At 46.5% G+C, this 27,500-nt stretch overlaps 2 protein-coding genes and 5 long non-coding RNA genes across 121 annotated transcripts in view; 4 read left to right on the plus strand and 3 right to left on the minus strand.

The window, feature by feature from the left end:
- LOC127000493 (uncharacterized) overlaps nucleotides 1–1,028 on the plus strand; it is a 44,148-nt gene extending 43,120 nt beyond the window's left edge. Inside the window, exon 7 of the mRNA XM_050864220.1 lies at nucleotides 1–1,028. This exon is cut by the window's left edge and continues 1,667 nt beyond it. The gene's annotated coding sequence lies outside the window, so the exon portion shown is untranslated.
- The window catches only part of LOC127000496 (uncharacterized), a 63,991-nt gene extending 61,467 nt beyond the window's left edge, over nucleotides 1–2,524 (minus strand). The window contains exon 1 of the long non-coding RNA XR_007754131.1: nucleotides 2,394–2,524. This is a non-coding gene — a long non-coding RNA (uncharacterized LOC127000496). The remainder of the gene's footprint in view (nucleotides 1–2,393) is intronic.
- A 138-nt stretch (nucleotides 2,525–2,662) lies between these two features.
- LOC127000495 (uncharacterized) lies at nucleotides 2,663–5,025 on the plus strand. Of its 50 annotated transcripts, none has more exons than XR_007754109.1 (5): nucleotides 2,712–3,806; nucleotides 3,881–3,907; nucleotides 3,987–4,029; nucleotides 4,100–4,136; nucleotides 4,207–5,025. It is a non-coding gene; the product is annotated as an uncharacterized LOC127000495 (long non-coding RNA). The 50 variants fall into 50 exon arrangements; XR_007754117.1 differs by lacking the exons at nucleotides 3,881–3,907; nucleotides 3,987–4,029; nucleotides 4,100–4,136 and adding exons at nucleotides 3,838–3,880; nucleotides 3,950–3,986; nucleotides 4,057–4,099 and having other exon boundaries at nucleotides 2,712–3,764; nucleotides 4,180–5,025; XR_007754091.1 differs by having other exon boundaries at nucleotides 3,881–4,029.
- The window catches only part of LOC127000488 (kielin/chordin-like protein), a 30,539-nt gene continuing 7,546 nt past the window's right edge, over nucleotides 4,508–27,500 (minus strand). Inside the window, exons 4-32 of one of the 8 annotated variants that reach the window (XM_050864215.1) lie at nucleotides 27,076–27,213; nucleotides 24,459–24,587; nucleotides 23,860–23,994; nucleotides 23,570–23,677; nucleotides 22,586–22,768; nucleotides 21,303–21,410; nucleotides 20,776–20,937; nucleotides 20,362–20,469; nucleotides 19,769–19,915; nucleotides 19,187–19,294; nucleotides 18,603–18,749; nucleotides 18,030–18,137; nucleotides 17,151–17,300; nucleotides 16,361–16,465; nucleotides 16,044–16,196; nucleotides 15,745–15,867; nucleotides 15,390–15,576; nucleotides 15,004–15,149; nucleotides 13,905–14,093; nucleotides 13,089–13,202; nucleotides 10,300–10,438; nucleotides 9,948–10,060; nucleotides 9,008–9,191; nucleotides 7,864–7,943; nucleotides 6,319–6,384; nucleotides 6,010–6,162; nucleotides 5,295–5,815; nucleotides 5,096–5,123; nucleotides 4,508–4,927 (exon numbers count right to left, since the gene is read on the minus strand). In XM_050864215.1, the coding sequence (XP_050720172.1) occupies nucleotides 4,872–4,927; nucleotides 5,096–5,123; nucleotides 5,295–5,815; nucleotides 6,010–6,162; nucleotides 6,319–6,384; nucleotides 7,864–7,943; nucleotides 9,008–9,191; nucleotides 9,948–10,060; nucleotides 10,300–10,438; nucleotides 13,089–13,202; nucleotides 13,905–14,093; nucleotides 15,004–15,149; nucleotides 15,390–15,576; nucleotides 15,745–15,867; nucleotides 16,044–16,196; nucleotides 16,361–16,465; nucleotides 17,151–17,300; nucleotides 18,030–18,137; nucleotides 18,603–18,749; nucleotides 19,187–19,294; nucleotides 19,769–19,915; nucleotides 20,362–20,469; nucleotides 20,776–20,937; nucleotides 21,303–21,410; nucleotides 22,586–22,768; nucleotides 23,570–23,677; nucleotides 23,860–23,994; nucleotides 24,459–24,587; nucleotides 27,076–27,213 (4,088 nt within the window). In that variant the 3' untranslated portion in view covers nucleotides 4,508–4,871. Of the gene's footprint in view, nucleotides 5,816–6,009; nucleotides 6,163–6,318; nucleotides 6,385–7,863; nucleotides 7,944–9,007; nucleotides 9,192–9,947; nucleotides 10,061–10,299; nucleotides 10,439–13,088; nucleotides 13,203–13,904; nucleotides 14,094–15,003; nucleotides 15,150–15,389; nucleotides 15,577–15,744; nucleotides 15,868–16,043; nucleotides 16,197–16,360; nucleotides 16,466–17,150; nucleotides 17,301–18,029; nucleotides 18,138–18,602; nucleotides 18,750–19,186; nucleotides 19,295–19,768; nucleotides 19,916–20,361; nucleotides 20,470–20,775; nucleotides 20,938–21,302; nucleotides 21,411–22,585; nucleotides 22,769–23,569; nucleotides 23,678–23,859; nucleotides 23,995–24,458; nucleotides 24,588–27,075; nucleotides 27,214–27,500 lie in introns of all 8 variants that reach the window. The other 7 variants (XM_050864213.1, XM_050864211.1, XM_050864214.1 and 4 more) reach the window with 7 other exon arrangements.
- On the plus strand, nucleotides 6,393–7,857 carry LOC127000498 (uncharacterized). Of its 50 annotated transcripts, none has more exons than XR_007754149.1 (6): nucleotides 6,393–6,721; nucleotides 6,762–6,801; nucleotides 6,842–6,881; nucleotides 6,922–7,121; nucleotides 7,162–7,361; nucleotides 7,402–7,857. It is a non-coding gene; the product is annotated as an uncharacterized LOC127000498 (long non-coding RNA). The 50 variants fall into 50 exon arrangements; XR_007754158.1 differs by having other exon boundaries at nucleotides 6,962–7,121; XR_007754160.1 differs by having other exon boundaries at nucleotides 6,962–7,041.
- LOC127000501 (uncharacterized) lies at nucleotides 17,368–18,017 on the minus strand. The gene is made up of 3 exons (XR_007754197.1): nucleotides 17,808–18,017; nucleotides 17,562–17,750; nucleotides 17,368–17,476 (listed from the first exon to the last, which is right to left on the minus strand). It is a non-coding gene; the product is annotated as an uncharacterized LOC127000501 (long non-coding RNA).
- LOC127000497 (uncharacterized) lies at nucleotides 24,584–26,749 on the plus strand. Of its 10 annotated transcripts, none has more exons than XR_007754138.1 (4): nucleotides 24,584–25,675; nucleotides 25,955–26,093; nucleotides 26,234–26,373; nucleotides 26,537–26,749. It is a non-coding gene; the product is annotated as an uncharacterized LOC127000497 (long non-coding RNA). The 10 variants fall into 10 exon arrangements; XR_007754142.1 differs by having other exon boundaries at nucleotides 26,234–26,305; nucleotides 26,468–26,749; XR_007754141.1 differs by having other exon boundaries at nucleotides 25,955–26,030; nucleotides 26,166–26,373.

The raw sequence follows: 27,500 nt of genomic DNA on the forward strand, positions 1-27,500 counted from the left end.
CTGTAATTACCCCGCAGTATTTAGGGGACGAAATAGAATTGGTGCGCCACTTCGGGTAATGGAGGCGCCGTCACCGCGAGGGAAGAAACGAGGAAAAGAAGGAAAGGAATAAAGTCGTGACCTCTTGTCCCCGCCGGGCGTGTGGCGGCGGCGGCGACGGCGGTGGGGAGCGGCGCGGAGAGCGAGTTTTTGGGTGGTTGTGATTAAAATTATGAAGGTGCCACGCCCACGCCGTCAGTTTGGCGGCCCTCCCGAGGCGCCCACCGCTGCTGCCTCCCACAGGTCAAGGCTGCTTCACGCTGGATGCAAGACTCGGTAACTTACACACGTTCACGATGCTTCAAGAGACAACACAGAAAGCGATGTCTACGAGAATGGCCTAAGAATGACCCTTATCGCCGGGCAGTACACACACACACACACACCGAGGAGTCTAGAAAACCCTTAATATATACCCACGTAGGTGAAGGCCACACTTGGGTCGGTATTCTAGGACGCTTTCGCCTCTTTCATCAACAATTTCCAAAAGCCGAGAAATACAGAAGCAGCGGCGAGTCATCAATGTTGCTATGATCCACGCCGCTCTCGTCTGGTAGGCCGCCCATGTCTCGCGTGAACAGCAGCCCCTCACAGAAAAAAAAAAAAAAAAATGAACGGCTTTTCACAGCTATAGCAGGTAAAATATGGCCTCGGACTTTATCATATCTCGTAGCTGCAATGAATTTCTTAAACCTCCTCTAGATGTGAGGCAAGAATTAGGTCACATGGCACATAAAGACTTAAGGGATGTGTAGCAACAGAAGCCTCCTCGTTCTCGCCTCCAGTGTGAAGCAGCCTCGACTCGCCCGCCACGCCGCGCCGCCTCCAAGCTCTCTTAATGTATATCGCGTCAGATTCTCAGTCCGTACATGTTTATTTTCTGTATAGCGATTATGTCACGATTCCTTTGTCTTTCCCCCTTGAAGAACATGGAATAAGGTGGTTGTCTTTTGTTTGCCAGTTGACGAAATAAAGATGATACAAACCTTGCTTGTGTGTTACTTGTTAAACCACCTCTCTCTCTCTCTCTCTCTCTCTCTCTCTCTCTCTCTCTCTCTCTCTCACACACACACACACATGTTCCTTATGTCATTCACTTCATATACACACACAACAACAACCACAACAACAACAACAACTATATATTAATTAAGCCCTTCAATTCATACGTACATACATACATACACACATACAACTGAGCTCCCTACACACACACACACACACACACACACAACAGAGGTTCCTATACAAAGAAGGAGGGAAAAAGGAAAGGATCGAAGGAGAGGGGAGAGAGGAAGGGAAGGAAAGAAAGGAAGGAAAGGGAAGGTTGGAGGGATATAGGTAAATCTCTCTACACACACACACACACACACACACACACACACACACACAACAGAGGTTCCTATACAAAGAAGGAGGGAAAAAGGAAAGGATCGAAGGAGAGGGGAGAGAGGAAGGGAAGGAAAAAAAGAAGGAAAGGGAAGGTTGGAGGGATATAGGTAAATCTCTCTACACACACACACACACACACACACACACACACACACACACACACAAACAAAGGTTCCTATACAAAGGAGGGAAAAAGGAAAGGATCGAAGGAGAGGGGAGAGAGGAAGGGAAGGAAAGAAAGGAAGGAAAGGGAAGGTTGGAGGGATATAGGTAAATCTCTCTCTACACACACACACACACACACACACACACACACACACAACAAAGGTTCCTATACAAAGAGGGAGGGAAAAAGGAAGGGATCGAAGGAGAGGGGAGAGAGGAAGGAAAGGAAAAAAAGGAATGAAAGGGAAGGTTGGAGGGATATAGGTAAATCTCTACACACACACACACACACACACACACACAACAAAGGTTCCTATACAAAGAAGGAGGGAAAAAGGAAGGGATCGAAGGAGAGGGGAGAGAGGAAGGAATGGAAAAAAAGAAGAAAAGGGAAGGTTGGAGGGATATAGGTAAATCTCTACACACACACACACACACACACAACAAAGGTTCCTATACAAAGAGAGAGGGAAAAAGGAAGGGATCGAAGGAGAGGGGAGAGAGGAAGGGAAGGAAAGAAAGGAAGGAAAGGGAAGGTTGAAGGGATATAGGTAAATCTCTCTCTACACACACACACAACAGAGGTTCCTATACAAAGAGAGAGGGAAAAAGGAAGGGATCGAAGGAGAGGGGAGAGAGGAAGGGAAGGAAAGAAAGGAAGGAAAGGGAAGGTTGGAGGGATATAGGTAAATCTCTACACACACACACACACACACACACACACACACACACACACACACACACACACACACACATCACCTCTCCCTACAAGCCAAGCACACCTGTCACCTGCTCACCTTGGGGTAGTAATGACGCCGACACACACATACACACGCACGCACGCACACACTGGTCCAGGAAGGGTGTCGTCCATGGGTAGTGCCTCTTAAACTGACCCTTACACTTCCTCCCTCCCTGTCAGTACCGCCATGACAGCTGATGATGATGATGATGGTGGGTTTGAGATCTATGTCTTTCCAACGGCTCCTCTTGAACGATTATTCGATGTACACTCTCTCTCTCTCTCTCTCTCCCCCCTGTGTTTTTCAAGGGGAGGAGGTATAGTTACTCTCTCTCATAGTCTTTGTTACACCTGTGAGTGAGTCTGTCTGGGTTAGGTCACAGAGAGGGGCTGGAGGTCTCTTCTAGTATTTAATCATTGGAAACGTGAAACAGTAATATAAAACATTCCATTTGTGCTTTCCGAGATATCATTTAGCATACCATACTTTAAACCTCCCTAAATTTGCTTCAACAAATGCATATGTACAAAAACACTATCCAATTGTGTATTTCAAGATATCATTTAGACGCTATTATACTTTAAACCTCCATTAATTTACCACAAAATATATAATTGTAAAAAAAGTGGATCTCATGGTGAAGGTGGTGGAGGGGAATGGAAGGGGCTGCAGAGACTATAAGGTCTGTTAAGGTCACATTTACACACCTTTGACAATCATTCTCATTGGTGGATCTCATGGTGAAGGTGGTGGAGGGGGATGGAAGGGGACTAAGGTTTGCTGGGGTCACATCTGCACACATGACACCCATTCTCAAGGTGGTGGAGGGGGTCAGAGGGAGTAAGGTTTGCTGGGGTCACATCTGCACACATGACACCCATTCTCAAGGTGGTGGAGGGGGTCAGAGGGACTAAGGTTTGCTGGGGTCACATCTGCACACATGACACCCATTCTCAAGGTGGTGGAGGGGGCCAGAGGGAGTAAGGTTTGCTGGGGTCACATCTGCACACATGACACCCATTCTCAAGGTGGTGGAGGGGGATGGAGGAGGTCAGAGGGAGTAAGGTTTGCTGGGGTCACATCTGCACACATGACACCCGTTCTCAAGGTGGTGGAGGGGGATGGAGGAGGTCAGAGGGAGTAAGGTTTGCTGGGGTCACATCTGCACACATGACACCCATTCTCAAGGTGGTGGAGGAGGTCAGAGGGAGTAAGGTTTGCTGGGGTCACATCTGCACACATGACACCCATTCTCAAGGTGGTGGAGGGGGTCAGAGGGAGTAAGGTTTGCTGGGGTCACATCTGCACACATGACACCCATTCTCAAGGTGGTGGAGGGGGCCAGAGGGAGTAAGGTTTGCTGGGGTCACATCTGCACACATGACACCCGTTCTCAAGGTGGTGGAGGGGGCCAGAGGGAGTAAGGTTGCTGGGGTCACATCTGCACACATGACACCCATTCTCAAGGTGGTGGAGGGGATGGAGGTCAGGGACTAAGGTTTGCTGGGGTCACATCTGCACACATGACACCCATTCTCAAGGTGGTGGAGGGGGCCAGAGGGAGTAAGGTTGCTGGGGTCACATCTGCACACATGACACCCGTTCTCAAGGTGGTGGAGGGGGATGGAGGAGGTCAGAGGGAGTAAGGTTTGCTGGGGTCACATCTGCACACATGACACCCATTCTCAAGGTGGTGGAGGGGGTCAGAGGGACTAAGGTTTGCTGGGGTCACATCTGCACACATGACACCCGTTCTCAAGGTGGTGGAGGGGGATGGAGGAGGTCAGAGGGAGTAAGGTTTGCTGGGGTCACATCTGCACACATGACACCTGTTCTCAAGGTGGTGGAGGGGGTCAGAGGGACTAAGGTTTGCTGGGGTCACATCTGCACACATGACACCCGTTCTCAAGGTGGTGGAGGGGGTCAGAGGGACTAAGGTTTGCTGGGGTCACATCTGCACACATTTGACAATCATTCTCATTGGTGGATCTTATGGGGAAGGTTGTGGCAGGGGATGGAGGGGGGTAGAAGAACTTGGATTTTCAAGGGTCACATTTGCACATATAACACATATTCTCATTGGTGCATCTTATACCACATATTTTGGTGGAGGATAGAAGGGGCCAAAGGGGTTACCAGGATTGTTAGGGTCACACTAATTCAAGTCATGCTATTCAAATATTTATTCTTTCCCTGCAGCATCCAAGAGTGGAATCATCTCCCATCTCATGTAGCTAATAGTCCCACTCTTGACACATTTAGGAATAGGATCATCAATCATTATCTCCCTAATCCTGGCCCTTCACCATGGCCCAATACCTTCCCTCATCCTACCCTTATCCTAATCCTGTCCTGGCCCCTTGAATCCCCCGCATATCATGTAACCGGAGAGAGGCCCTATGCGGGTCCCCTAGAATCGAAAAAATGAAAACACTTGCATGTCTCACAGCCCCTTTCATCAGTGATTCTTACCACGGCACAGTCCTGGGGGCAAGGCGCCTGGCCAGCACCGAAACAAGCCCCGTGCACACGCTACTGATACTGAGAGGGTGGTGGTGGTGGTGGGCCATAGGGGCCGAAGGGGTGACCTGGGTTGTTGGGGTCACACTTGCACACCTCACAGCCATTCTCGTCAGTGATCCTGATGATGGCGCAGTCCTGGGGGCAAGGCGCCTGGCCAGCAGCGGCTTAATCCCTGCGCACACGCTCCTGAGAGGGTGGTGGTGGTGGTGGGCCATAGGGGCCGAAGGGGTGACCTGGATTGTTGGGGTCACACTTGCACACCTCGCAGCCATTCTCGTCGGTGACCCTGATGATGGCGCAGTCCATGGGGCACGGCGCTCGCCCATCTGGCATTGTCTGGCAGAGGCTGGGGTCCCTCGGTGCAGGCGGGGGTGGTCGAGGGCGGAAGGGGCCAAAGGGGTGACCTGGGTTGTTGGGGTCACATTTGCACACCTCACAGCCATTCTCGTCGGTGACCCTGATGATGGAGCAGTCCATGGGGCACGGCGCTCGTCCATCTGGCATTGTCCGGCAGAGGCTGGGGTCCCTCGGGGGGGATGGAGGACCGAAGGGATTTCCGGTTTGGTTTGGGTCGCACTCACACACCTCGCAGCCATTCTCATCCACCCTGGTGATGACAGCACAGTCCATGGGGCACGGCACCCGCCCGCCAGGGTGCTCGGGGCAGGGGCCACGGGTCTGGGGCGCGGCGAAATGGCACTCACAGCGGGGGCAGCCGGTGGCCTCGTCCAGCACGGTGTGAACAGGGCAATCCGCAGGGCAGGGGACCTCCGCGGGGCACTGGCACCTACACGTGGGGCAGCCCGTCTCAAGGTCCACGTCGGGGCTGCAGGTGCTGGGGCAGGTCTGGGCAGGGCAGGTGAAGGTGTCGGGGGAGCAGGAGCAGGTGGGGCACCCCGCGGGGCCGTCCACCACCAGGCGGCACCCAGCGTCGCACTGCACGGCGGGGCACTCTGGGGGCACAAAGGGTAGGGGTCAAGCACACACACACACACACACACACACACACTCTCTCTCTCTCTCTCTCTCTCTCTCTCTCTCTCTCTCTCTCAAAAAATAAATAGATACATAAAACAAAAAACATATATAGAAAAATCTCTGCAACCTCCCTTCCCCATCAAGCCTTCTCAGCCTCTCCATCACTCACCTTTCTTGGGCGCTGCCTCCTGCTTGGCCTCACACGTCCTGTACTGGATGCAGGTCAGCTCGGGCGGCGTCAGGCAGCGGCAGTCGATCTTACAGTCCGTCAGGCCCAGCGACTCACCCACGGCAAACGTCCGATCACCCAGACGACACACGGCTGGCGGGAGAGTCACTCGGTTGATGTCAGGTATACGTGGATTGATATTCATGTTTGTTTAAGATGGCCAGAAGTCAATTACTTTACGATAAAAATAAAAAGAAAATGACAACTAAACTTCACATGGTCTGAGTCTAATAACCTGAAGTGACTGACCTGATTCATCAACAACTGGTGGCTGCTGCTGCTGCTGCTGGGGAGGCTCAATGAGGGAGTCATCAGCTGTGGGGAGGAGGAGAGTGATGTTGACGGGGAAACAGCAAGGCAAAGAGACTGTAGGTAATGTGGAAGAGGAAACATCGAGGCAGAGAGAATGTCAGTGATGTGGAAGAGAAAACATCAAGGCAGAGAGAATGTCAGTGATGTGGAAGAGAAAACATCAAGGCAGAGAGAATGTCAGTGATGTGGAAGAGAAAACATCAAGGCAAAGAGAATGTCAGTGATGTGGAAGAGGGAACATCAAGGCAAAGAGAATGTCAGTGATGTGGAAGAGAAAACATCAAGGCAAAGAGAATGGAGGTGATGTGGAAGAGAAAACATCAAGGCAAAGAGAATGTCAGTGATGTGGAAGAGAAAACATCAAGGCAAAGAGAATGGAGGTGATGTGGAAGAGGAAACATCAAGGCAAAGAGAATGTCAGTGATGTGGAAGAGAAAACATCAGGGCAAAGAGAATGGAGGTGATGTGGAAGAGGAAACATCAAGGCAAAGAGAATGTCAGTGATGTGGAAGAGAAAACATCAAGGCAAAGAGAATGGAGGTGATGTGGAAGAGGGAACATCAAGGCAAAGAGAATGGAGGTGATGTGGAAGAGGAAACATCAAGGCAAAGAGAATGTCAGTGATGTGGAAGAGAAAACATCAAGGCAAAGAGAATGTCAGTGATGTGGAAGAGGGAACATCAAGGCAAAGAGAATGTTAGTGATGTGGAAGAGGGAACATCAAGGCAAAGAGAATGTCAGTGATGTGGAAGAGGGAACATCAGGGCAAAGAGAATGGAGGTGATGTGGAAGAGAAAACATCAAGGCAAAGAGAATGTCAGTGATGTGGAAGAGGGAACATCAAGGCAAAGAGAATGTTAGTGATGTGGAAGAGGGAACATCAAGGCAAAGAGAATGTCAGTGATGTGGAAGAGGGAATATCAAGGCAAAGAGAATGTCAGTGATGTGGAAGAGGGAACATCAAGGCAAAGAGAATGTCAGTGATGTGGAAGAGGGAACATCAGGGCAAAGAGAATGGAGGTGATGTGGAAGAGGGAACATCAAGGCAAAGAGAATGTCAGTGATGTGGAAGAGGGAACATCAAGGCAAAGAGAATGGAGGTGACGTTGAAGAGGGAGGAGCCAGGCTTTGTACGTAACGGTCACATTATCAAACATTACAGCGGCCAAGCTAACAGGGATTTCGTGGGAGTTTCAGGCACTTCCAGGGGCAGTTTAATGACCCTGGTGGCAGTCTGACCCTTCCTCTGTACCGTGAACCTAAGAAAACACTCACTAGAACTTGACTCATCTCCTTTTTGGCCTTTGGAAATGGTCGATGTGAGAGGCGGAAGCGTTTAAAATATCAACCTGAGTCTCGTTTCTTCCCTGATAACCAACCCTTCTCCCAGTGACTCTTTCCACACACTGCACCGGAAAACAACAATGACTGCCCTGCTCTTCCCCCTTACAGCCAAGACACAACACTGCTGGTCACACTCACGGCACATCCAGCCAATGGGACAGCACTTGCTCCCTTCATAGTGGATGGGAACACAGCCTTGGTGGAACCTGGCGGTGTACCTGCACGGAGGAAAGGGAAGAGTGAGACGGAGAGAGACACAGAGGGGTAGGGACACACACACAAACACACACAGAGAGGTAAAGACAGAGACAGAGAGAAAGGGAGAGACAGAGACAGAGACACAGAGGGGTAGGGACACACACAAACACACACAGAGGTAAAGACAGAGACAGAGAGAAAGAGAGAGACAGAGACAGAGACACAGAGGGGTAGGGACAGACACACAAACAGAGACACAGTGAGATAAAGACAGAGACAGAGAGAAAGAGACAGAGACAGAGAGACACAGAGGGGTAGGGACAGACACACAAACAGAGACACAGTGAGATAAAGACAGAGACAGAGAGAAAGAGAGAGACAGAGACAGAGAGACACAGAGGGGTAGGGACACACACACAAACAGAGACACAGTGAGATAAAGACAGAGACAGAGAGAAAGGGAGAGACAGAGACAGAGACACAGAGGGGTAGGGACAGACACACAAACACACACAGAGAGGTAAAGATAGAGACAGAGACAGAGATTAAGACAGACATAGAGACAGACACAGAGAGAGGGAGACAAAGGGGTAGGGACACACACACAGACAGAGACACAGAGAGGTAGAGATACAGACAGAGACAGAGACAAAGACAGACACAGACAGACACAGAGAGAAAAACATAGAGAGACAGACAGAGAGAGAAACACAGAAGCAGACAGAGAGAGAGACAATTACGTACCATTACTGTATCATAGAGACTTGACAATAATGATTAATATGGACGTTACGCTAGGGCACGGAATGGATAATGGAGGTTTTCTTAGTAGCTGTATTCCTGCTAGTTGCCTCCTGTGATTTGCAAAGGGAATAATGGAAGTGTTTTAATAGCTACACTCCAACTGTTTTGTGATGCTGGTGATGGTTTTACACAATTCTGCACCTTGAACGGAAAAAACACCCATGAAAACCCGCTAATCTTCTCTGTGGCCTTGAGAAATAGTCGTAATGGGAGCCCGATATGTTTAAGACTATGCACCTTAACCCCTTCCATGAGTCTGGGCAAAGGTTTACGTCCCCACCTGAAGCCAAATCCACAGTCAATCTTGCGACAGCCTGGTCCGTATGGGTCGGTGAAGCATGGTCCACAGATGCAGGACTGGCAGGAGTCGTCCTTGAAGTACATCTTGCTGCCCTCCTGGTACGTCTTGTTCTGCCAGTCACAGGTGGCAGCGCGGGTCTCCAGCGGCGGCGAGTTGGGCTCAACTGTGAGGAGGGGATGCTGCCGTTAGTAAATCCTTTTTTGTCTACTTGAGCCATTTGTGAAACCTTGATAGCGAGTCTTTGATGTCTGTTCTATGTTCTGGGGCCAAAACGTACCGAGAAAACGGCAACAGTGAGTGACAAATAGACAGAGACAACATGAGCCCAGAGCAAAGTGGCCCAAAATTGGATGCTGTTTTAAATTTTGCAATATATAGATTTGTTTATGACAGCAATAGTGAGTGAAGAATAGAGAGACAACATGAGCCCAGAGGAAAATAGCCCAAAATCAGATGCTGTTTAAAATTATGGAATATATAGATTTGTTTATGACAGCAATAGTGAGTGAAGAATAGACAGAGACAACATGAGCCCAGAGGAAAATAGCCCAAAATCAGATGCTGTTTAAAATTATGGAATATATAGATTTGTTTATGACAGCAATAGTGAGTGAAGAATAGACAGAGACAACATGAGCCCAGAGGAAAATAGCCCAAAATCGGATGTTGTTTTAAGTTTTGTCATATATAGATTTGTTATGATGTCTCTGTATTGTTTTCTACTGACCAAAACACTTTTTCTGATGTCTGTTCCGAGCACTGAGGTCATAACAGTCCAAGAAAACAACAAGAGTGAGTGAAATATGGACTTTCTGGGAGCTGTTTCTTGACAATGATTCTTCATATCATTTAAGTGAAATATGGACTTCTCTGAGCTATTTTTTGGCAGTGACCCTTGTATGATGCCGGCAGGACTCACCACACTCATGGTCGTAGGGGCAGCACTGGTCGGCACGGTAGAGAGGGCGGCAGCCGGGCGTTGGTGGGCGGAAGAGTTCGGGGCACTCGACGTTGGCACAGATGATCTCGGCCCTGGAAAAGAAGTGTGGGAAAATGCATGAAAAAAATTGACCTATCTTTCAGTCGCTCCTCTTGACTCTTTTGTAGGAGTGAGTAGCAGGCTTTTTTTTTTCATTATTGTTTCCCTTTTTTTCCCCCCTTGAACTGTTTCCTCTACTGTAAATAAAAAAAGAGATGTAAAAAAAGAAAGCTCCTGAAGAAGTGCCTAAAAGAGTATCCAGTGTACAAAATATAAAGAAATTGTCACTCACAGGCTGTCTGGTGTGGTGGGCGCTCTACAATAGCACCCGGCAGAGCAGGGGTCCTCCACAGGCACGTTCTCCCCTTCGTTGTATTCCGTGCCCTTGTAGTAACACTTGGTCGGGTCCTTCCCACGCTCGCTGGCACTCGCTGGGGGCAAAGACCTCCATCAGGCAAGATACAAAACTTCCTCCATACAAAATAATTTGGTTAAACTCTAATTGTGTGTTCAAGAATGTCCCGCTGTTTGTCACTTTCCTCCTCATCACCCTCAAGGAATGTGACTAATATATGTGACAAAAAATTACTCCATCCAGGAAGTATTTTTCAAGGCAGCCTTATTTTCTTTGTTCTTACCCCTTCTAAAACCCCAATCTTTTCAATGTAATACTGCTGCTGGTTGGGGCTTGATGTGAGTACTAACAGGCTTGATATGAGTACTAACAGGCTTCATATGAGTACTAACAGGCTTGATGTGAGTACTAACAGGCTTGATATGAGTACTAACAGGCTTGATATGAGTACTAACAGGCTTGATATGAGTACTAACAGGCTTGATATGAGTACTAACAGGCTTCATATGAGTACTAACAGGCTTGATGTGAGTACTAACAGGCTTGATATGAGTACTGACAGGCTTGATATGAGTACTGACAGGCTTGATATGAGTACTAATAGGCTTCATATGAGTACTAACAGGCTTGATGTGAGTACTAACAGGCTTGATATGAGTACTGACAGGCTTGATATGAGTACTAACAGGCTTGATATGAGTACTAACAGGCTTGATATGAGTACTAACAGGCTTGATATGAGTACTAACAGGCTTGATATGAGTACTAACAGGCTTGATATGAGTACTAACAGGCTTGATATGAGTACTAATAGGCTTGATATGAGTACTAACAGGCTTGATATGAGTACTAACAGGCTTAATATGAGTACTAACAGGCTTGATATGAGTACTAATAGGCTTGATATGAGTACTGACAGGTTTGATATGAGTACTAACAGGCTTGATATGAGTACTAACAGGCTTGATATGAGTACTAACAGGCTTGATGTGAGTACTAACAGGCTTGATATGAGTACTAACAGGCTTGATATGAGTACTAACAGGCTTGATATGAGTACTAACAGGCTTGATATGAGTACTAACAGGCTTAATATGAGTACTAATTGGCTTAATATGAGTACTAACAGGCTTGATATGAGTACTAACAGGCTTGATATGAGTACTAACAGGCTTGATATGAGTACTAATAGGCTTGATATGAGTACTAACAGGCTTGATATGAGTACTAATAGGCTTGATATGAGTACTAACAGGCTTGATATGAGTACTAATAGGCTTGGTATGAGTACTAAGAGGCTTGATATGAGTACTAATAGGCTTGATATGAGTACTAACAGGCTTGATATGAGTACTAACAGGCTTGATATGAGTACTAATAGGCTTGATATGAGTACTAACAGGCTTGATATGAGTACTAATAGGCTTGATATGAGTACTAACAGGCTTGATATGAGTACTAACAGGCTTGATATGAGTACTAACAGGCTTGATATGAGTACTAACAGGCTTGATATGAGTACTAACAGGCTTAATATGAGTACTAATAGGCTTAATATGAGTACTAACAGGCTTAATATGAGTACTAATAGGCTTAATACGAGGACTAACAGGCTTAATATGAGTACTAACAGGCTTAATATGAGTACTAACAGGCTTGATATGAGTACTAACAGGCTTAATATGAGTACTAATAGGCTTAATATGAGTACTAACAGGCTTAATATGAGTACTAACAGGCTTAATATGAGTACTAACAGGCTTAATATGAGTACTAACAGGCTTGATATGAGTACTAATAGGCTTGATATGAGTACTAATAGGCTTGATATGAGTACTAATAGGCTTGATATGAGTACTAATAGGCTTGATATGAGTACTAACAGGCTTAATATAAGTACTAACAGGCTTGATATGAGTACTAACAGGCTTGATATGAGTACTAATAGGCTTGATATGAGTACTAACAGGCTTGATATGAGTACTAACAGGCTTGATATGAGTACTAACAGGCTTGATATGAGTACTGACAGGCTTGATATGAGTACTAACAGGCTTGATATGAGTACTAACAGGCTTGATATGAGTACTAACAGGCTTGATATGAGTACTAACAGGCTTGATATGAGTACTAACAGGCTTGATATGAGTACTAACAGGCTTGATATGAGTACTAATAGGCTTAATATGAGTACTAACAGGCTTAATATGATTACTAATAGGCTTAATATGAGTACTAACAGGCTTAATATGAGTACTAATAGGCTTGATATGAGTACTAACAGGCTTGATATGAGTACTAACAGGCTTAATATGAGTACTAATAGGCTTAATATGAGTACTAACAGGCTTAATATGAGTACTAATAGGCTTAATATGAGTACTAACAGGCTTAATATGAGTACTAACAGGCTTAATATGAGTACTAACAGGCTTAATATGAGTACTAACAGGCTTAATATGAGTACTAATAGGCTTAATATGAGTACTAACAGGCTTAATATGAGTACTAATAGGCTTAATACGAGTACTAACAGGCCTAATATGAGTACTAATTGGCTTAATATGAGTAATAACAGGCTTAATATGAGTACTAATTGGCTTAATATGAGTACTAATAGGCTTGATATGAGTACTAATAGGCTTCATATCAGTACTAAGAGGCTTGATATGAGTACTAATTGGAGGGCCGCTCTAGAAGGTTGAGTTAAGGTTCTTGGCACTCACGGCACTGGAAGGAGGTGGGGCAACAGGCGTCCCCGGCGTACTGCGGCACACACTCCTTGGCCAGGTAGTGCTCCCAGAGGTTCCACGGGCACTTGGACTTGTCACAGGCGCTCCCTGGATGAAGTGAAGGGAGAGATGGCACACATTTATTTATTACTTATTGCTGTCGGGTAAATAAGCGAAGAGAGGGAAGAGAAATAAGAGAAGCCAGATGTGGAGAAAATTCAAAACAAAGATGTGTTAAGTCATAGGCAGGAGGAAAGACTGGCAAAGGGAGGCTGTTACAGAGTCTACCAGTGAGACGCATGAAAGAATGAACTCTTGCATAAGGAAATAAACTACAAAACTTCTACTGAGAAACTGAAGACTTACGGATAGCCAGAGATGTAAGAAAAATCAAAACATTGTACGTATCACAAAAATTTATACCAAGGGAGGCTGTTACAGAGTTTACCAGTGAGAGGGATGAAAGAATGAAGATGCTGGTGAACTCTTGCATAAGGAAATAAACTACAAAACTTCTACCGAGAAACTGAAGACTTACGGATAGCCAGAGATGTAAGAAAAATCAAAACATTGTACGTATCACAAAAATTTATACCAAGGGAGGCTGTTACAGAGTTTTCCGGCAAAAGGGATGAAACAATGGAGATGCTGGTGAACTCTTGCATAAGGAGATATACTACTACACTTCTACTGAGAAACTGAGGACTTACAGGTAGCCAGAGATGTAAAAAAAAACCCTCAAAAGTACATATCACAATAACCAACACCACTGATGCACAAAAAATTTCTCTTGAGTGACATCAGCTTTACCTTGCGTTCCCTGGCAGGCCTCGATGCACTCCTCCTCGGTCACAAAGTTGTTGGCATTGCCGGCGCAGCCCCCGAACAAGAACTGCTCACAGGTCCCAGTGACGGCATTGTAAGCATAGCGTTGGAAGGCCCCAAAGCACGGCCCCTGAACCTGAGGCAACGTGCAGCGCTCACCACCTGAGGAAGCAGCTACACAGACACAGGGCACTAATTACTATATGATGTGGTAGAGGAGAGTCAGTACAGGAGCTTGCAAAACTGTCTTCAAGGTAAGGTGCGGATGAAGGGTGCTTGGTTAGCAAGTTTCCTACTCCTCATGATGTAATCTTTTCCACCACACTTTGAAGACAGTTTAGGGAACTTGTACTTAAGGTTAGGATAGGTCATGCAAGGCTGATTTGGGTATTTATAATGAAGGAACCATTGGCACTATTATATACCAAGTATAATGGCCACTGTATGCCCTCTAAGTTTGCATGCTTATTCAGGTAAAACTAGTTGTATTTAGATTGTAATATTAAGTTTACTAAGTTGGTCTCTAAGGTCATATGAAAGTGCAGGGATTAAAAAAAAAAAAAAATATTCCAAAGTTCAATTATCTGAATATTTCACAGATATGAAACTTTACAAGCTTAAGATACATAAAAAAATTACTCATATTTTCAAAACGATATATTTTTCTTTAATAAAAATCACCTTGTTTATCGTAACAGTGAGAAAGTGAGCTGGGGCAACAGGACGAGAGAAAAAGACAAGAAAGCCCACACAAAACTAGCTGTTGCTTCCCCAAAGAAAGAGTGATCGAGAATCCCAGAGATAATTTTGAATAGTTGCAGATAGAGAGGTTTCTTGATACCACCCTTGAGAAAGAGTTCAAGTCATAGGAAGGAAGACTGACCCAGCGTTTGTGTACCCAGACTATAAAGATCTACACCCTGGCAGGCAGAGACCGAAATGACCCAATGGACAGAAAACCAACCCTGAAGATACCCAAATTACCCCAAACAGAGAACACCAACCTCACATATACCAAAACAACCCCAAAACAGAGAACATTTCCCCTGCCAATACCCCAAATGACCCCAGACAGTACACCTACCCTGGGCCACTAGTGTGATGCGTCTGCTCTGTGGGCTGGTGTGGGCTGGTGCAGGGCAGGCTTCCTCACACTCTTCCTTGCTGTCAAAGAGGTTCGCTGTGCCAGAACAGCCGCCGTATGTGATCTGCGTGCACGCCCCCTCGTTCCTGCAAACAACACAGCCTGGTTAGTGACTCTCAGGAAGGAAAGGGACATCACCACACACAGGAACGAGAACAAACAACTTGATAAATGTCATACCAATGACTAACACTCAACCTTACTCTGTCTAGGAGTGTGTATGTGTCTGTGTGTGTGTTTGGGTGTGTGTTTACCTAATTATATTCACTAGGTTGTAGCATACAGGACCTGACCTACATTTGTGTGGTCCCTCGTCAGGTACTTACTTAGCAAAGGTCCATTTTATGAAGAAGGCTGTGCACTGTATGTTGCCCGTCACTGGAGGCAGACTGCACAGCTCCGGCAACTCTGGCTTGATGCAGAACTTCTTGGTGCACATGACGAAGCCCTGGGAGCAGCGGCACATGTTGCAGTCCTCCCGCCAGGAACTGCCCTCGACGCAGACCTCCTTGGCTGCAACACATGGTAATGATCCTCATGAGCACCTCCCCAGCTTGTCTTGCAAGAGCAACGGTGTTGATGACAGACGACTTAAGGTTCATTTTAATCATGCTACAAATATCAACCTGATGCAGCGGTGCACACACATGCATCCTAATGAATGGTGGCCCCAAAACTCACTCTCCTTGAGGCAGGCCATCCTGGTGCACACGGCCTTGCCGTCACCACAGGTGCACCAGTTACAGTCCCTCTTCCAGGTGGCGTTGCCCTCACACTCCGGCGTTCCATCCAGCGCATGGGGGTCTGTGCGGGGGAAAGCCTCTTAGCCAAACAGGAATCCTTCTGGCTTACTTCAGGATGCACAAGGAACATTGCCAACAGGCTACCTACAACCAGCAATTTTGGCAATAATATATTGAATGAATGTCAGCTCTGCCAACTCTTAGCTTCCCCCAATGTGTCCAGCCTGCTCCACTCACTGAGACAACCCTTCTCGGTACAGCCCGCCATGCCGTTGTGGCAGGAGCACCAGTTGCAGGCCACACGCCAGCGGGAGCCATCCTCACACACTGGCTCCTTCCTGGCGCGGCTCACCTCCACCGACACGGATGTCTCTGGGCCGAGGGGGCCGCCTGGAAGTGTGGAGGTTTGGCTTTACAAATAGAAAATGAAAATTTAATCTTGGAAAAGCAGTTTGTTTGGACCTACAAGATGCATGACTAAGTAAAAACTCTGTGGGCTTGGCTAGTCACTTTCCCGTGGTTCACCCTAACAAGGTAACAGAGCAGGGACTCACCGCAGTGCTTGGTGGTGCAGACGGCCCGGCCGTTGGCACAGTGGCACTGGTTACAGTCCTTCCTCCACGAAGGGCTGCCTTCACAGAGGGGCTGACTCACTTCACCTGGGAAAGGCAAACGCTGCAGCAGGAGGCTCTAACAATTGGCCTTATGATACTTGTTATTATTGTTCTCTTACTACAGGAGTGGCCTCAGCAGTGGCTCTGGGGTGCTCTTTTAGGGTGGGCTTAGAGAAGCTTAATTAGTGTGAGGAAATCCAGGCTGTGTTGAGAGAAGGGAACACTGACTGGCTTCAATATCAACAGAAGGCAGAGACCCTTGTGCCAGACCTGGACCTCTGCTCCTCCAAGTGACTTCTCTTAATCTGTCTGGTGAGGAGAATAGGGCAAACATGGTGATGATGATGATGATGATGATGATGATAAAGATGATGTTGGTAAGGAAGATGCTGGCAACAATGAATGACCCGGGCAGGAAACACCCTCGTCAGAGCACACAGGTAGAGAGAGATCAGTGTTGCCAAATCATGGTACTCATCACATTGCTTTTTTTGTAGTTTCTGACTGACAACTACACACACACACACACACACACACACACACACACACACACACACACACAAAAAAAAAAAAAAAGCCATCAATAAATAACAGTTTTAACGTTAACTTTAAATTCCTATCATTATTTGTGTTGGTATGAGAGTCTGAGGCTTAAAAATTATAAATACAATGTTTGGTACGATAACCTGGCAACGTTGGAGCAGATCACAAGTCCACCCCGACCACACACCTTCCCGGCAGCCTCTCCTGGTGCACGACGAGGAGCCGTTGCGACACGTGCACCAGTTACACCCTTGAATCCAGCGGTCCACTCCCGTCTCACCCTCGCACTGTGGTGTTGGCGTTTTGGTGACCGTGACCTCAGGGGTAGGAAGGTCACCTGCAACACACACACACACATGGGTATTGCAGGTATGAGTGATGCATGACACAATCTCCTCTCAAAACTGACCTCTCCTCTCTGACCTCTCCTCTCTGACCTCTCCTCTCAAAACTGACCTCTCCTCTCAAAACTGACCTCTCCTCTCAAAACTGACCTCTCCTCTTGAAACTGACCTCTCCTCTCTGACCTCTCCTCTTGAAACTGACCTCTCCTCTCTGACCTCTCCTCTCAAAACTGACCTCTCCTCTTAAAACTGACCTCTCCTCTTGAAACTGACCTCTCCTCTCTGACCTCTCCTCTCAAAACTGATCTCTCCTCTTGAAACTGACCTCTCCTCTCTGACCTCTCCTCTCAAAACTGACCTCTCCTCTCTGACCTCTCCTCTCAAAACTGACCTCTCCTCTTGAAACTGACCTCTCCTCTTGAAACTGACCTCTCCTCTCTGACCTCTCCTCTCAAAACTGACCTCTCCTCTCAAAACTGATCTCTCCTCTTGAAACTGACCTCTCCTCTCAAAACTGACCTCTCCTCTTGAAACTGATCTCTCCTCTCAAAACTGACCTCTCCTCTCTGACCTCTCCTCTCAAAACTGACCTCTCCTCTCGAAACTGATCTCTCCTCTCGAAACTGACCTCTCTTTTGGCCACTCTTCTAAACTCTTTTTTTTTTACAGAGATTATGATTATTTTTTTTCTCATTATCATTTTTGTTCTGCCTGGGACTCACCGCAGAAGGCCGTGGTGCAGATGGCCCGGCCGTTGACACAGTGGCAGCGGTTGCAGTCCTTCTTCCAAGACACGTTGCCCTCACACTCTGGCTCATTGTCCTTCTCGCCTGTTGGTACAGAAGACAACGAGGATTTTACTGTGGGAGCTTCACTACTTACATGCATAAAACCTCCGTTCAGAACAAAATCATGCAATGGGGTGACTCGAAAGGGTCCGCCCGAAATAGATCTCTCTCTTCTGGGCTTTCATTCTGTTTTCTTGTGTTGGAGGGATTTTTTGTTGCTGGTTTTGTTTCTTCCTAAGGGGTGATCTCAATGGTTTCCCCCAAAAGTGACCTGTCTTTCAGCCTCTCGTTCTTTATTTCCGTTGTTGAAGAAGCACCTGGAGGGCTTTCATTGCTGCTGTTTTTGTTTTTTACCTTTGAGCTGCCTCCTTTTTTTTTTTACAGCAGAGGAGACAGTGCAAGGGCGTAAAAAAAAGAAAACAATGAAAAACAAAAAGCCTGCTACTTACCGCTCCTGAAAAAAAAAAAGTAAAAAAAGAAAAAAGAAAAGCCTGAATGCTCACGTACCAGGCCTACACAGCCGCCTGGTGCACGCCCCCACACCGTTACGACAGCGGCACCAGTTACAGTCCTCCCTCCAGCGGTCGCCCTCCTCCTCACCCTCGCAGTCTGGGCGCGGCTCCCTGCGTGGGGTGGGACGGGCAGGGAGGGGGCCTGAAACATTGACACACCCTCATAATAATAATAATAATAATAATAATAATAATAATAATAGTTTTATTTCGCAGATAAATAAAGATAAATATAAATAAATAAACAAAGACGATGGCCCTGGTACGGTTAAGGTAACAAGTGTGGGTAAGAAGATGCAGGAAGCGAGACTGAGATGGTTTGGTCATGCCATGAGGAGAGAGGAAGGGAGTTGTGAAAGGCAGATAATGGACATGGAAGTGGGTGGCAGAAGGAAGAGAGCAAGACCCAGGACGAGATGGAAGGACTGTACTGTGGCGGAGGGCAGGGAGAAGAACTTGGACCTTGAAGTGGCGGAGGACAGGGTTAGATGGAGGAGACTCATCAAGAACAGCGACCCCATATAGAAACGGGATAATGTTGCGGAAGAAGAAGAAGAAAGACAATGGCCCCGGACTCACCGCAGAAGGCCGTGGTGCAGATGGCCCGGCCGTTGGCACAGTGGCAGCGGTTGCAGTCCTTCTTCCAAGACACGTTGCCCTCACACTCCGGCCCCTCGTCCTTCTCGCCTGTTGGTACGGAAGACAACGAGGATTTTACTGTGGGAGCTTCACTACTTACATGCATAAAACCTCCGTTCAGAACAAAATCATGCAATGGGGTGACTTGAAAGGGTCCGCCCGAAATAGATCTCTCTCTTCTGGGCTTTCATTCTGTTTTCTTGTGTTGGAGGGAGCAGTGTTTGGAGGGATTTTTTGTTGCTGGTTTTGTTGAGGGGTGATCTCAATGGTTTCCCCCAAAAGTGACCTGTCTTTCAGCCTCTCGTTCTTTATTTCTGTTGTTGAAGAAGCACCTGGAGGGCTTTCATTGCTGCTGTTTTTGTTTTTTACCTTTGAGCTGCCTCCTTTTTTTTTTTACAGCAGAGGAGACAGTGCAAGGGCATAAAAAAAAGAAAACAATGAAAAAAAAAAAAGCCTGCTACTTACTGCTCCTGAAAAAAAAAAGTAAAAAAAGAAAAAAGAAAAGCCTGAATGCTCACGTACCAGGCCTACACAGCCGCCTGGTGCACGCCCCCACACCGTTACGACAGCGGCACCAGTTACAGTCCTCCCTCCAGCGGTCGCCCTCCTCCTCACCCTCGCAGTCTGGGCGCGGCTCCCTGCGTGGGGCAGGACGGGCAGGGATTGGGCCTGAAACATTGACACACCCTCATAATAATAATAATAATAATAATAATAATAATAATAATAATAATAGTTTTATTTCGCAGATAAATAAAGATAAATATAAATAAATAAACAAAGACGATGGCCCTGGTACAGTTAAGGTAACAAGTGTGGGTAAGAAGATGCAGGAAGCGAGACTGAGATGGTTTGGTCATGCCATGAGGAGAGAGGAAGGGAGTTGTGAAAGGCAGATAATGGACATGGAAGTGGGTGGCAGAAGGAAGAGAGCAAGACCCAGGACGAGATGGAAGGACTGTACTGTGGCGGAGGGCAGGGAGAAGAACTTGGACCTTGAAGTGGCGGAGGACAGGGTTAGATGGAGGAGACTCATCAAGAACAGCGACCCCATATAGAAACGGGATAATAATGTTGCGGAAGAAGAAGAAGAAAGACAATGGCCCCGGACTTACCGCAGAAGGCCGTGGTGCAGATGGCCCGGCCGTTGGCACAGTGGCAGCGGTTGCAGTCCTTCTTCCAAGACACGTTGCCCTCACACTCTGGCTCATTGTCCTGGCCGGCTGGGAGCAAACAACATGAGGGAGTTTATTGTAGGAGCTTCACTAGTCACAAAAGAAAATTTCCTGGAACCACGAACTCGGAACATATATAACAATGGTAACTTCTGCGCTCTTGAAACCCACCAGGAAATATCTGACCTATTCCACACACTCCTGGCAGGCTGATGTCTCGACCCGGGGCTGCAGAAGTGATTAAATATTTCCATAACTTCTTCATCTAAACCTCAAACTTCATCAAATAACCTCAAATTCAACCTCACTAGAAATGTATGTCCAACGGGTAACCTGAACGCAATAGTAACTCACCCGTCCTGCACAGCCGCCGGGTGCACGCCCCCACACCGTTACGACAGCGGCACCAGTTACAGTCCTGCCTCCAGCGGTCGCCCTCACCCTCACCCTCACACTCTGGGCGCGGGTCCCTGGTCACCTCAACCATGCGCGTGGCGGGCCGGACGGGAAGAGGACCTGAAACATGCAAATATTACCTACCATCTCCACGGCAGAGTGAAGCTAAGGCTTGGGCTCACCACAGTAGGCAGTGATGCAGATGTAAACAGATAAGTAAACAGGTGAATTGATAGATGGATAGGTGGTGCAGATGTAGATAGATAAATAAATAGAATAATAGATAAGTGAATAATTGGACTCTTCTAAACTCTTTTCATAGTGGCAGTGACAGAGTTTTTTTCTCATTATTTTTTTCCCCTTGACCTCCTTTCTTTGTTGTAAAAAAAAAATATGTAAATAAAAATAAATAAATAAATAAAATAAATTCCAAACATCATTACAAGACACCCGGCTAGCCAACACAGCGAGGGGTCCAGACTCACCACAGAAGGCCGAGGTGCATATCGCTTTGCTATTGACGCAGCGACACATGTTGCAGCCGTCTTTCCAGGACACATTGCCCTCGCAGATTGGCTCCCCCTCCTCCTGGCCTGTTGGAAGAGACCAGCGATTATAAAACCTTGCCATACATCACCTCTGCTATAGGTCTGTATTACAAGTCCAATCCAAGAAGTTTTGGGTCCCTATAGGGTTCAGAATGAATAACTCTGTAGGGACCTGGAACTTCTTGGATTGGAGTTGTAATATGGCCCCTAAACCAACCTTTGTAGGGACCTGAAACTTCTCGGATTGGAGTTGTAATACGGCCCCTAAACCAACCTTTGTAGGGACCTGGAACTTCTTGGATTGGAGTTGTAATACGGCCCCTAAACCAACCTTTGTAGGGACCTGGAACTTCTTGGATTGGAGTTGTAATACGGCCCCTAAACCAACCTTTGTAGGGACCTGGAACTTCTTGGATTGGAGTTGTAATACGGCCCCTAAACCAACCTTTGTAGGGACCTGGAACTTCTTGGATTGGAGTTGTAATACGGCCCCTAAACCAACCTTTGTAGGGACCTGAAACTTCTCGGATTGGAGTTGTAATACGGCCCCTAAACCAACCTTTGTAGGGACCTGAAACTTCTCGGATTGGAGTTGTAATACGGCCCCTAAACCAACCTTTGTAGGGACCTGGAACTTCTTGGATTGGAGTTGTAATACGGCCCCTAAACCAACCTTTGTAGGGACCTGAAACTTCTTGGATTGGAGTTGTAATACGGCCCCTAAACCAACCTTTGTAGGGACCCAAAACTTCTCGGGTTTGACCTGTAACATGGCCCATAGACCAACCATTTCAAATAGTCCGTTTGGGTCTTTGATACCACGGGTCCTTTCCTCCCCTCTGCTCTGCCACACAGCCACAACACCTGTCCCTTCCTCTCATATGTTAGCTATAGGTAATATATGAGAAGGAAAAACAGGTGTTCGGACTGTGTGGCAGAGCAGAGGGGAGGAAAGGACCTGTGGAATTGAACGCCCAAACAGACTCTTTCAAATGGTTGGACTATACCAAAGAAATTCTAGCAAAGTGGAGTGTGCGTGTGTGTGTGTGTGTGTGTGTGTGTGTGGGAAGGCACTGACTCAAGGGTGTGCAACATAGAAATCCATAAAAAGAGACACACTAAATGGAGGGTCTACCGTATGAGTGAAAATATCCATGTAAGATAACCTGGTTGGGGCCTAACAGTACCAGGCAACACCTATCTTGTCTCCTGTGACTCACCCTCGGGACACAACCGCTTGGTGCACGCCGCGTCACCATTATGACAGCGGCACCAGTTGCAGTCCTTCCTCCAGCGGTTCCTCTCCCCTTCACCCTGGCACTGAAGCTCCTGGGTTGGCTGCAGGGCTGCTTGTGGGGTGGCCTGCTGGGTGGTGCCGGTGGTGCCCTGTGCCTGTTGTGTTGCTGGAGGGGACAGAACGAGCCTTGAGGCAGTGGAAGGCGTATTGCTTCATATACTTCCATTGAAACGCCATAAATTAAGGTTATGGAAAAATTAGTCCCTAGGTTAAGTAGGAAATATTAGGTTGATACATTCCCTCTCCTAATAGTAAGTGTAATCTGTGACCTCAGCACTAATTTGTGGCGTTTCAATTGCCTTCTGGCAATACAAAGGGAAGGTTTGCAAGATTTTGGTTAAGCCGGTAGCAGCGACGGGCCAAATTTGTGGCTTTACCGTGTAGCAGCGACAGGCCAAATTTGTGCCATGATATAAACCCCCCAAAATAGATGATACATAAACTGATCACAAATGCTTTGATATATATTATGAAATGATTTTGTGAGTGATGATTTTTTCTCATTTTTCTCGCTTGGAGGGACCATTAAGAAACATGATCCCCGCTGCTACCGGGTTAAGTAAGAGTGCCTGGCAGATATGACCAACTGAAACGGACCTCTTTTCTGGCATCGTACACTTTTTTTGCTGGGGCAGCGCTTGGCGGACTTTTGTCTTCTGTTTTTTTGTGCCCTCAAGCTGCCTCCATTGTTGTGAAAAGGAATACAAGAACCACCTACGGCTCCCTCAGCACAGAGAAGACTTATTGACCCCTCTTTTGGCCACTCATTTCTACTTTCTCTACAGGAACAGTGATTAGCAGGATCTTTTATTTATTTATTTATTTGCTTTTTGCCCTCGAGTTGATTCCTTTGCTGTAAAGACAACAGAACAAAATAAAAACCCGAGGCGCTGAGGCCGACACTAACGACACAGCCTCTTGGAGCAGGCGCTGGTGCCGTTGACGCAGCGGCAGTTGTTGCAGTCCTGGCGCCAGCTTGAGTCACCTTCACACGTTGGGCCATCGTGCCTCAAGTCTGGCAGAGGGAAATACGAATAACTAATGCTATCAACACTACTAACTACTACTACAAATCAATACTGTCACAGCTTGTCATGTATAAAAAAATAATGTGCAGAACCATGAATTTCAATAAAAGAGAGTTAGAGAAGTGAGGAGGGCATACAGCCTCCCTGCAGCACCCTGGCCACCACTCACCAGGTTGGCAAGCCCTCAGGGAGCATATAGCATTGCCATTGTCGTTACAGACGCACCAGTTACACTCCTGGAGCCAGCGAGAGCCAGGGACGCATGTTGCACCCACCGGCAGGTTGTGGTAAGGGTTGCGCTCCGCTGTGGGGACAAAGGGATCTTATTTGACAACTGGTACGTCTTCTGTCGGAAACTTCTGTGTATAAAATTACCTCCCAGCAAATCATATGTCATATAGGGAGGAATAATTTACTATTTGGTCAAGTGTGTGCTGCATTAGGGAAGTGTGTGTGTATTAGGGGATGATCTCTAATTCACATGGAAAAATAGCAGGTGAGGCATCAAAGTGTGTTGTGTAATATGATAAACCTCTTGCTCCTTCACCTAATGCAAGACTTTCCTGAGCATTGGGAACTTTTGAAAGGCAGAGTGAGGTGAAAACAGAACACCACACACCTTCCACACCACACCACCCACACCACACACCTTCCACACCACACACCCACACCACACCAAACACCCACCACAGCACACCACCCACACCACAGCACCACACCCCACCACACTACACACCACCCACACCACACCACACACCCCACACTCACACGGCAGGCAGGCGAGAGTGGTGCAGATCCCTCGGCCATTGACACAGGTGCACCAGTTACAGTCCTTCTTCCAGCGAGCGTCTCCATGGCACTCTACCACCCCATCCTCAATCGCCTTGGCCTCATTCCCTGCGCCCAGAGAAAGACCACATGATGACTGCTGTTTGTGACCTTTTTTCTTTTTTTTTTTTTACAGCAGAGAAGTCAGTTCAAGGGCATAAAAAAAGGTAACAAATGTGAAAAAAAAAGCCCGCTACTCACTGCTCCTATAAAGAGTTAGAGGAGTGGCCGAAAGATAGGTCAATTTCGGCCTGGTGTAGTTTGTAGTGTGTATTCTAAATGTTTGTAGAGTGTACTGTACCTATATAATAAAGGAGAGTGTAGAGTGTATAAAGGAAATTCTTGTAGAGTGTATAAACTAAATGTTGGTGTATTTTGTTATATACTAAATCAAACACATACAATTAACTGATCTGAAACTATCACTGATGTACATTTCTTTTGACATTGCAGGCGTGTACTGCCAAAATCTCAGATCCATTTACAAGGCAGCCATACCAGAGAGGGGACCAGACGTGTGGCTCAGGCCTTGTATACTACAACTAGGTAAATACAACATAAGTGAATTCAAGACTAGTACATGCACTGCCTTTCAGATTCATTTAAAAGTCAGCCATATCAGACAACAGGAAGGTTACAGGATGATGACTATAGATAAGGAGAGGGGACCAGACATGTGGCTGAGGCCTTGTATACTAAAACTAAGTAAATACAGCTAGGTGAATTCAAGACTAGGACGTGCAATGCCTTCCAGATCCATTTGCAAGTCAGCCATATCAGATAACAGGAAGGTTACGCATGACTATAGATAAGGAGACCAGACATGCAGCTCAGGCCCTGTATACTACAACTAGGTAAATACAGCTAGGTGAATACAAGATTATGACATGCACTGCCTTTCAGATCCATTTACAAGTCAGCCATATCAGACAACAGGAAGGTTATGCATGACTATAGATAAGGAGACCAGACATGTAACTCAGGCCCTGTATACTACAACTAGGTAAATACAGCTAGGTAAATACAAGATTATGACATGCACTGCCTTCTAGATTCATTTACAAGTCAGCCATATCAGACAACAGGAAGGTTATGCATGACTATAGATAAGGAGAAGGGACCAGACATGCAGCTCAGGCCCTGTATACTACAACTAGGTAAATACAAGATTATGACATGCAATGCCTTCCAGATTCATTTACAAGTCAGCCATATCAGACAACAGGAAGGTTATGCATGACTATAGATAAGGAGACCAGACATGCAGCTCAGGCCCTGTATACTACAACTAGGTAAATACAAGATTATGATATGCACTGCCTTCCAGATTCATTTACAAATCAGCCATAATTATCAGACAACAGGAAGGTTATGCATGACTATAGATAAAGAGAAGGGACCAGAGATGTAACTCAGGCCCTGTATACTACAACTAGGTAAATACAAGATTATGACATGCACTGCCTTCCAGATTCATTTACAAATCAGCCATAATTATCAGACAACAGGAAGGTTACGCATGACTATAGATAAGGAGACCAGACATGTAGCTCAGGCCCTGTATACTACAACTAGGTGAATTCAAGACTAGGACATGCAATGCCTTCCAGATTCATTTACAAGTCAGCCATATCAGACAACAGGAAGGTTATGCATGACTATAGATAAGGAGAAGGGACCAGAGATGTAACTCAGGCCCTGTATACTACAACTAGGTAAATACAAGATTATGACATGCACTGCCTTTCAGATCCATTTACAAGTCAGCCATATCAGACAACAGGAAGGTTATGCATGACTATAGATAAAGAGAAGGGACCAGAGATGTAACTCAGGCCCTGTACACTACAACTAGGTTAATACAACATAGCAACATAGGTGAATTAAAGACTAGGACATGCACTGCCTTCCAGATCCATAACAAGTCAGCCATATCAGACAACAGGAAGGTTACGGCATGACTATAGATAAGGAGAAGGGACCAGACATGTAACTCAGGCCCTGTACACTACAACTAGGTAAATACAGCATAGGTGAATTCAAGACTAGCACATGCACTGCCTTCTAAGTCCATTTACAAGTCAGCCATAATGATCAAACAGGAAGGTTACAGCAAGATGACTCCCTACTCTTTACTTTTATCTTTTATAGGAGCGGCGAATAGCGGGCTTTTTTTTGGTACTCTTTTTATTGCCCTTGAGCCATGTCCTCTAATGTAAAAAAAAAAATAATAATAATAATAAATAAATAAATAAAAATAGAATAAAAGGAGAAGGAGAAAGGACTGGCATGTGGCTCAGGCCCTGCACACTACAACTAGGTAAATACAAGCCTAGGCCTCCCACTGCCTTCTAGAGCCATTACAAGTCAGCACTATGAATATGGAACTAAGAAAAGGACCATTATCAGGCAGCAGGATTAATTGACTGGTTGATTAGACTAAAATCATGGCGCCGCAACTGCACTAATCAAATGGCACCAAATAAAATGACCGCATAAAATCGTAAAACTATCAGGCAGCAGGAAGGTTACGGGTTGACTAATTTTCAACACTCACAGTCAATGCAGGCCGCCTCAGTGCACACGCCCCGGCCATGCTCACAGGTACACCAGTTGCACTCCACACGCCAGCGGGAGCCTTCCTCACACGCCAGGGAGCGTTTGCTTTCGACCACCACTGGGCCTGGTTCACCACCTGCAAGGAAGGAGGAGCTTAGTGACCCTTAACCCAGTAGAAGCGACGGGCCAAATTTGTGGCTTTACCGTGTAGCAGCGATGGGCCAACTTTGTGCCATGATATAAACCCCCCAAAATAGATGGAGCATAAACTGATCACAAATGCATTGTTATATATTATGAAATGGTTTGTGTGAGGGATGATTTTTTCTCATTTTTCTCGCTTAGAGGGACCATTAACCCGGAAGCGGAAGCAGCGATGAGCCAAATTTGTGGCTTTACCGTGAAGCAGCGACGGGCCAAATT

The sequence above is a fragment of the Eriocheir sinensis genome, chromosome 19 (assembly GCF_024679095.1).
Source record: "Eriocheir sinensis breed Jianghai 21 chromosome 19, ASM2467909v1, whole genome shotgun sequence".
In the NCBI taxonomy this organism is placed as follows: Eukaryota; Metazoa; Arthropoda; class Malacostraca; order Decapoda; family Varunidae; genus Eriocheir; species Eriocheir sinensis.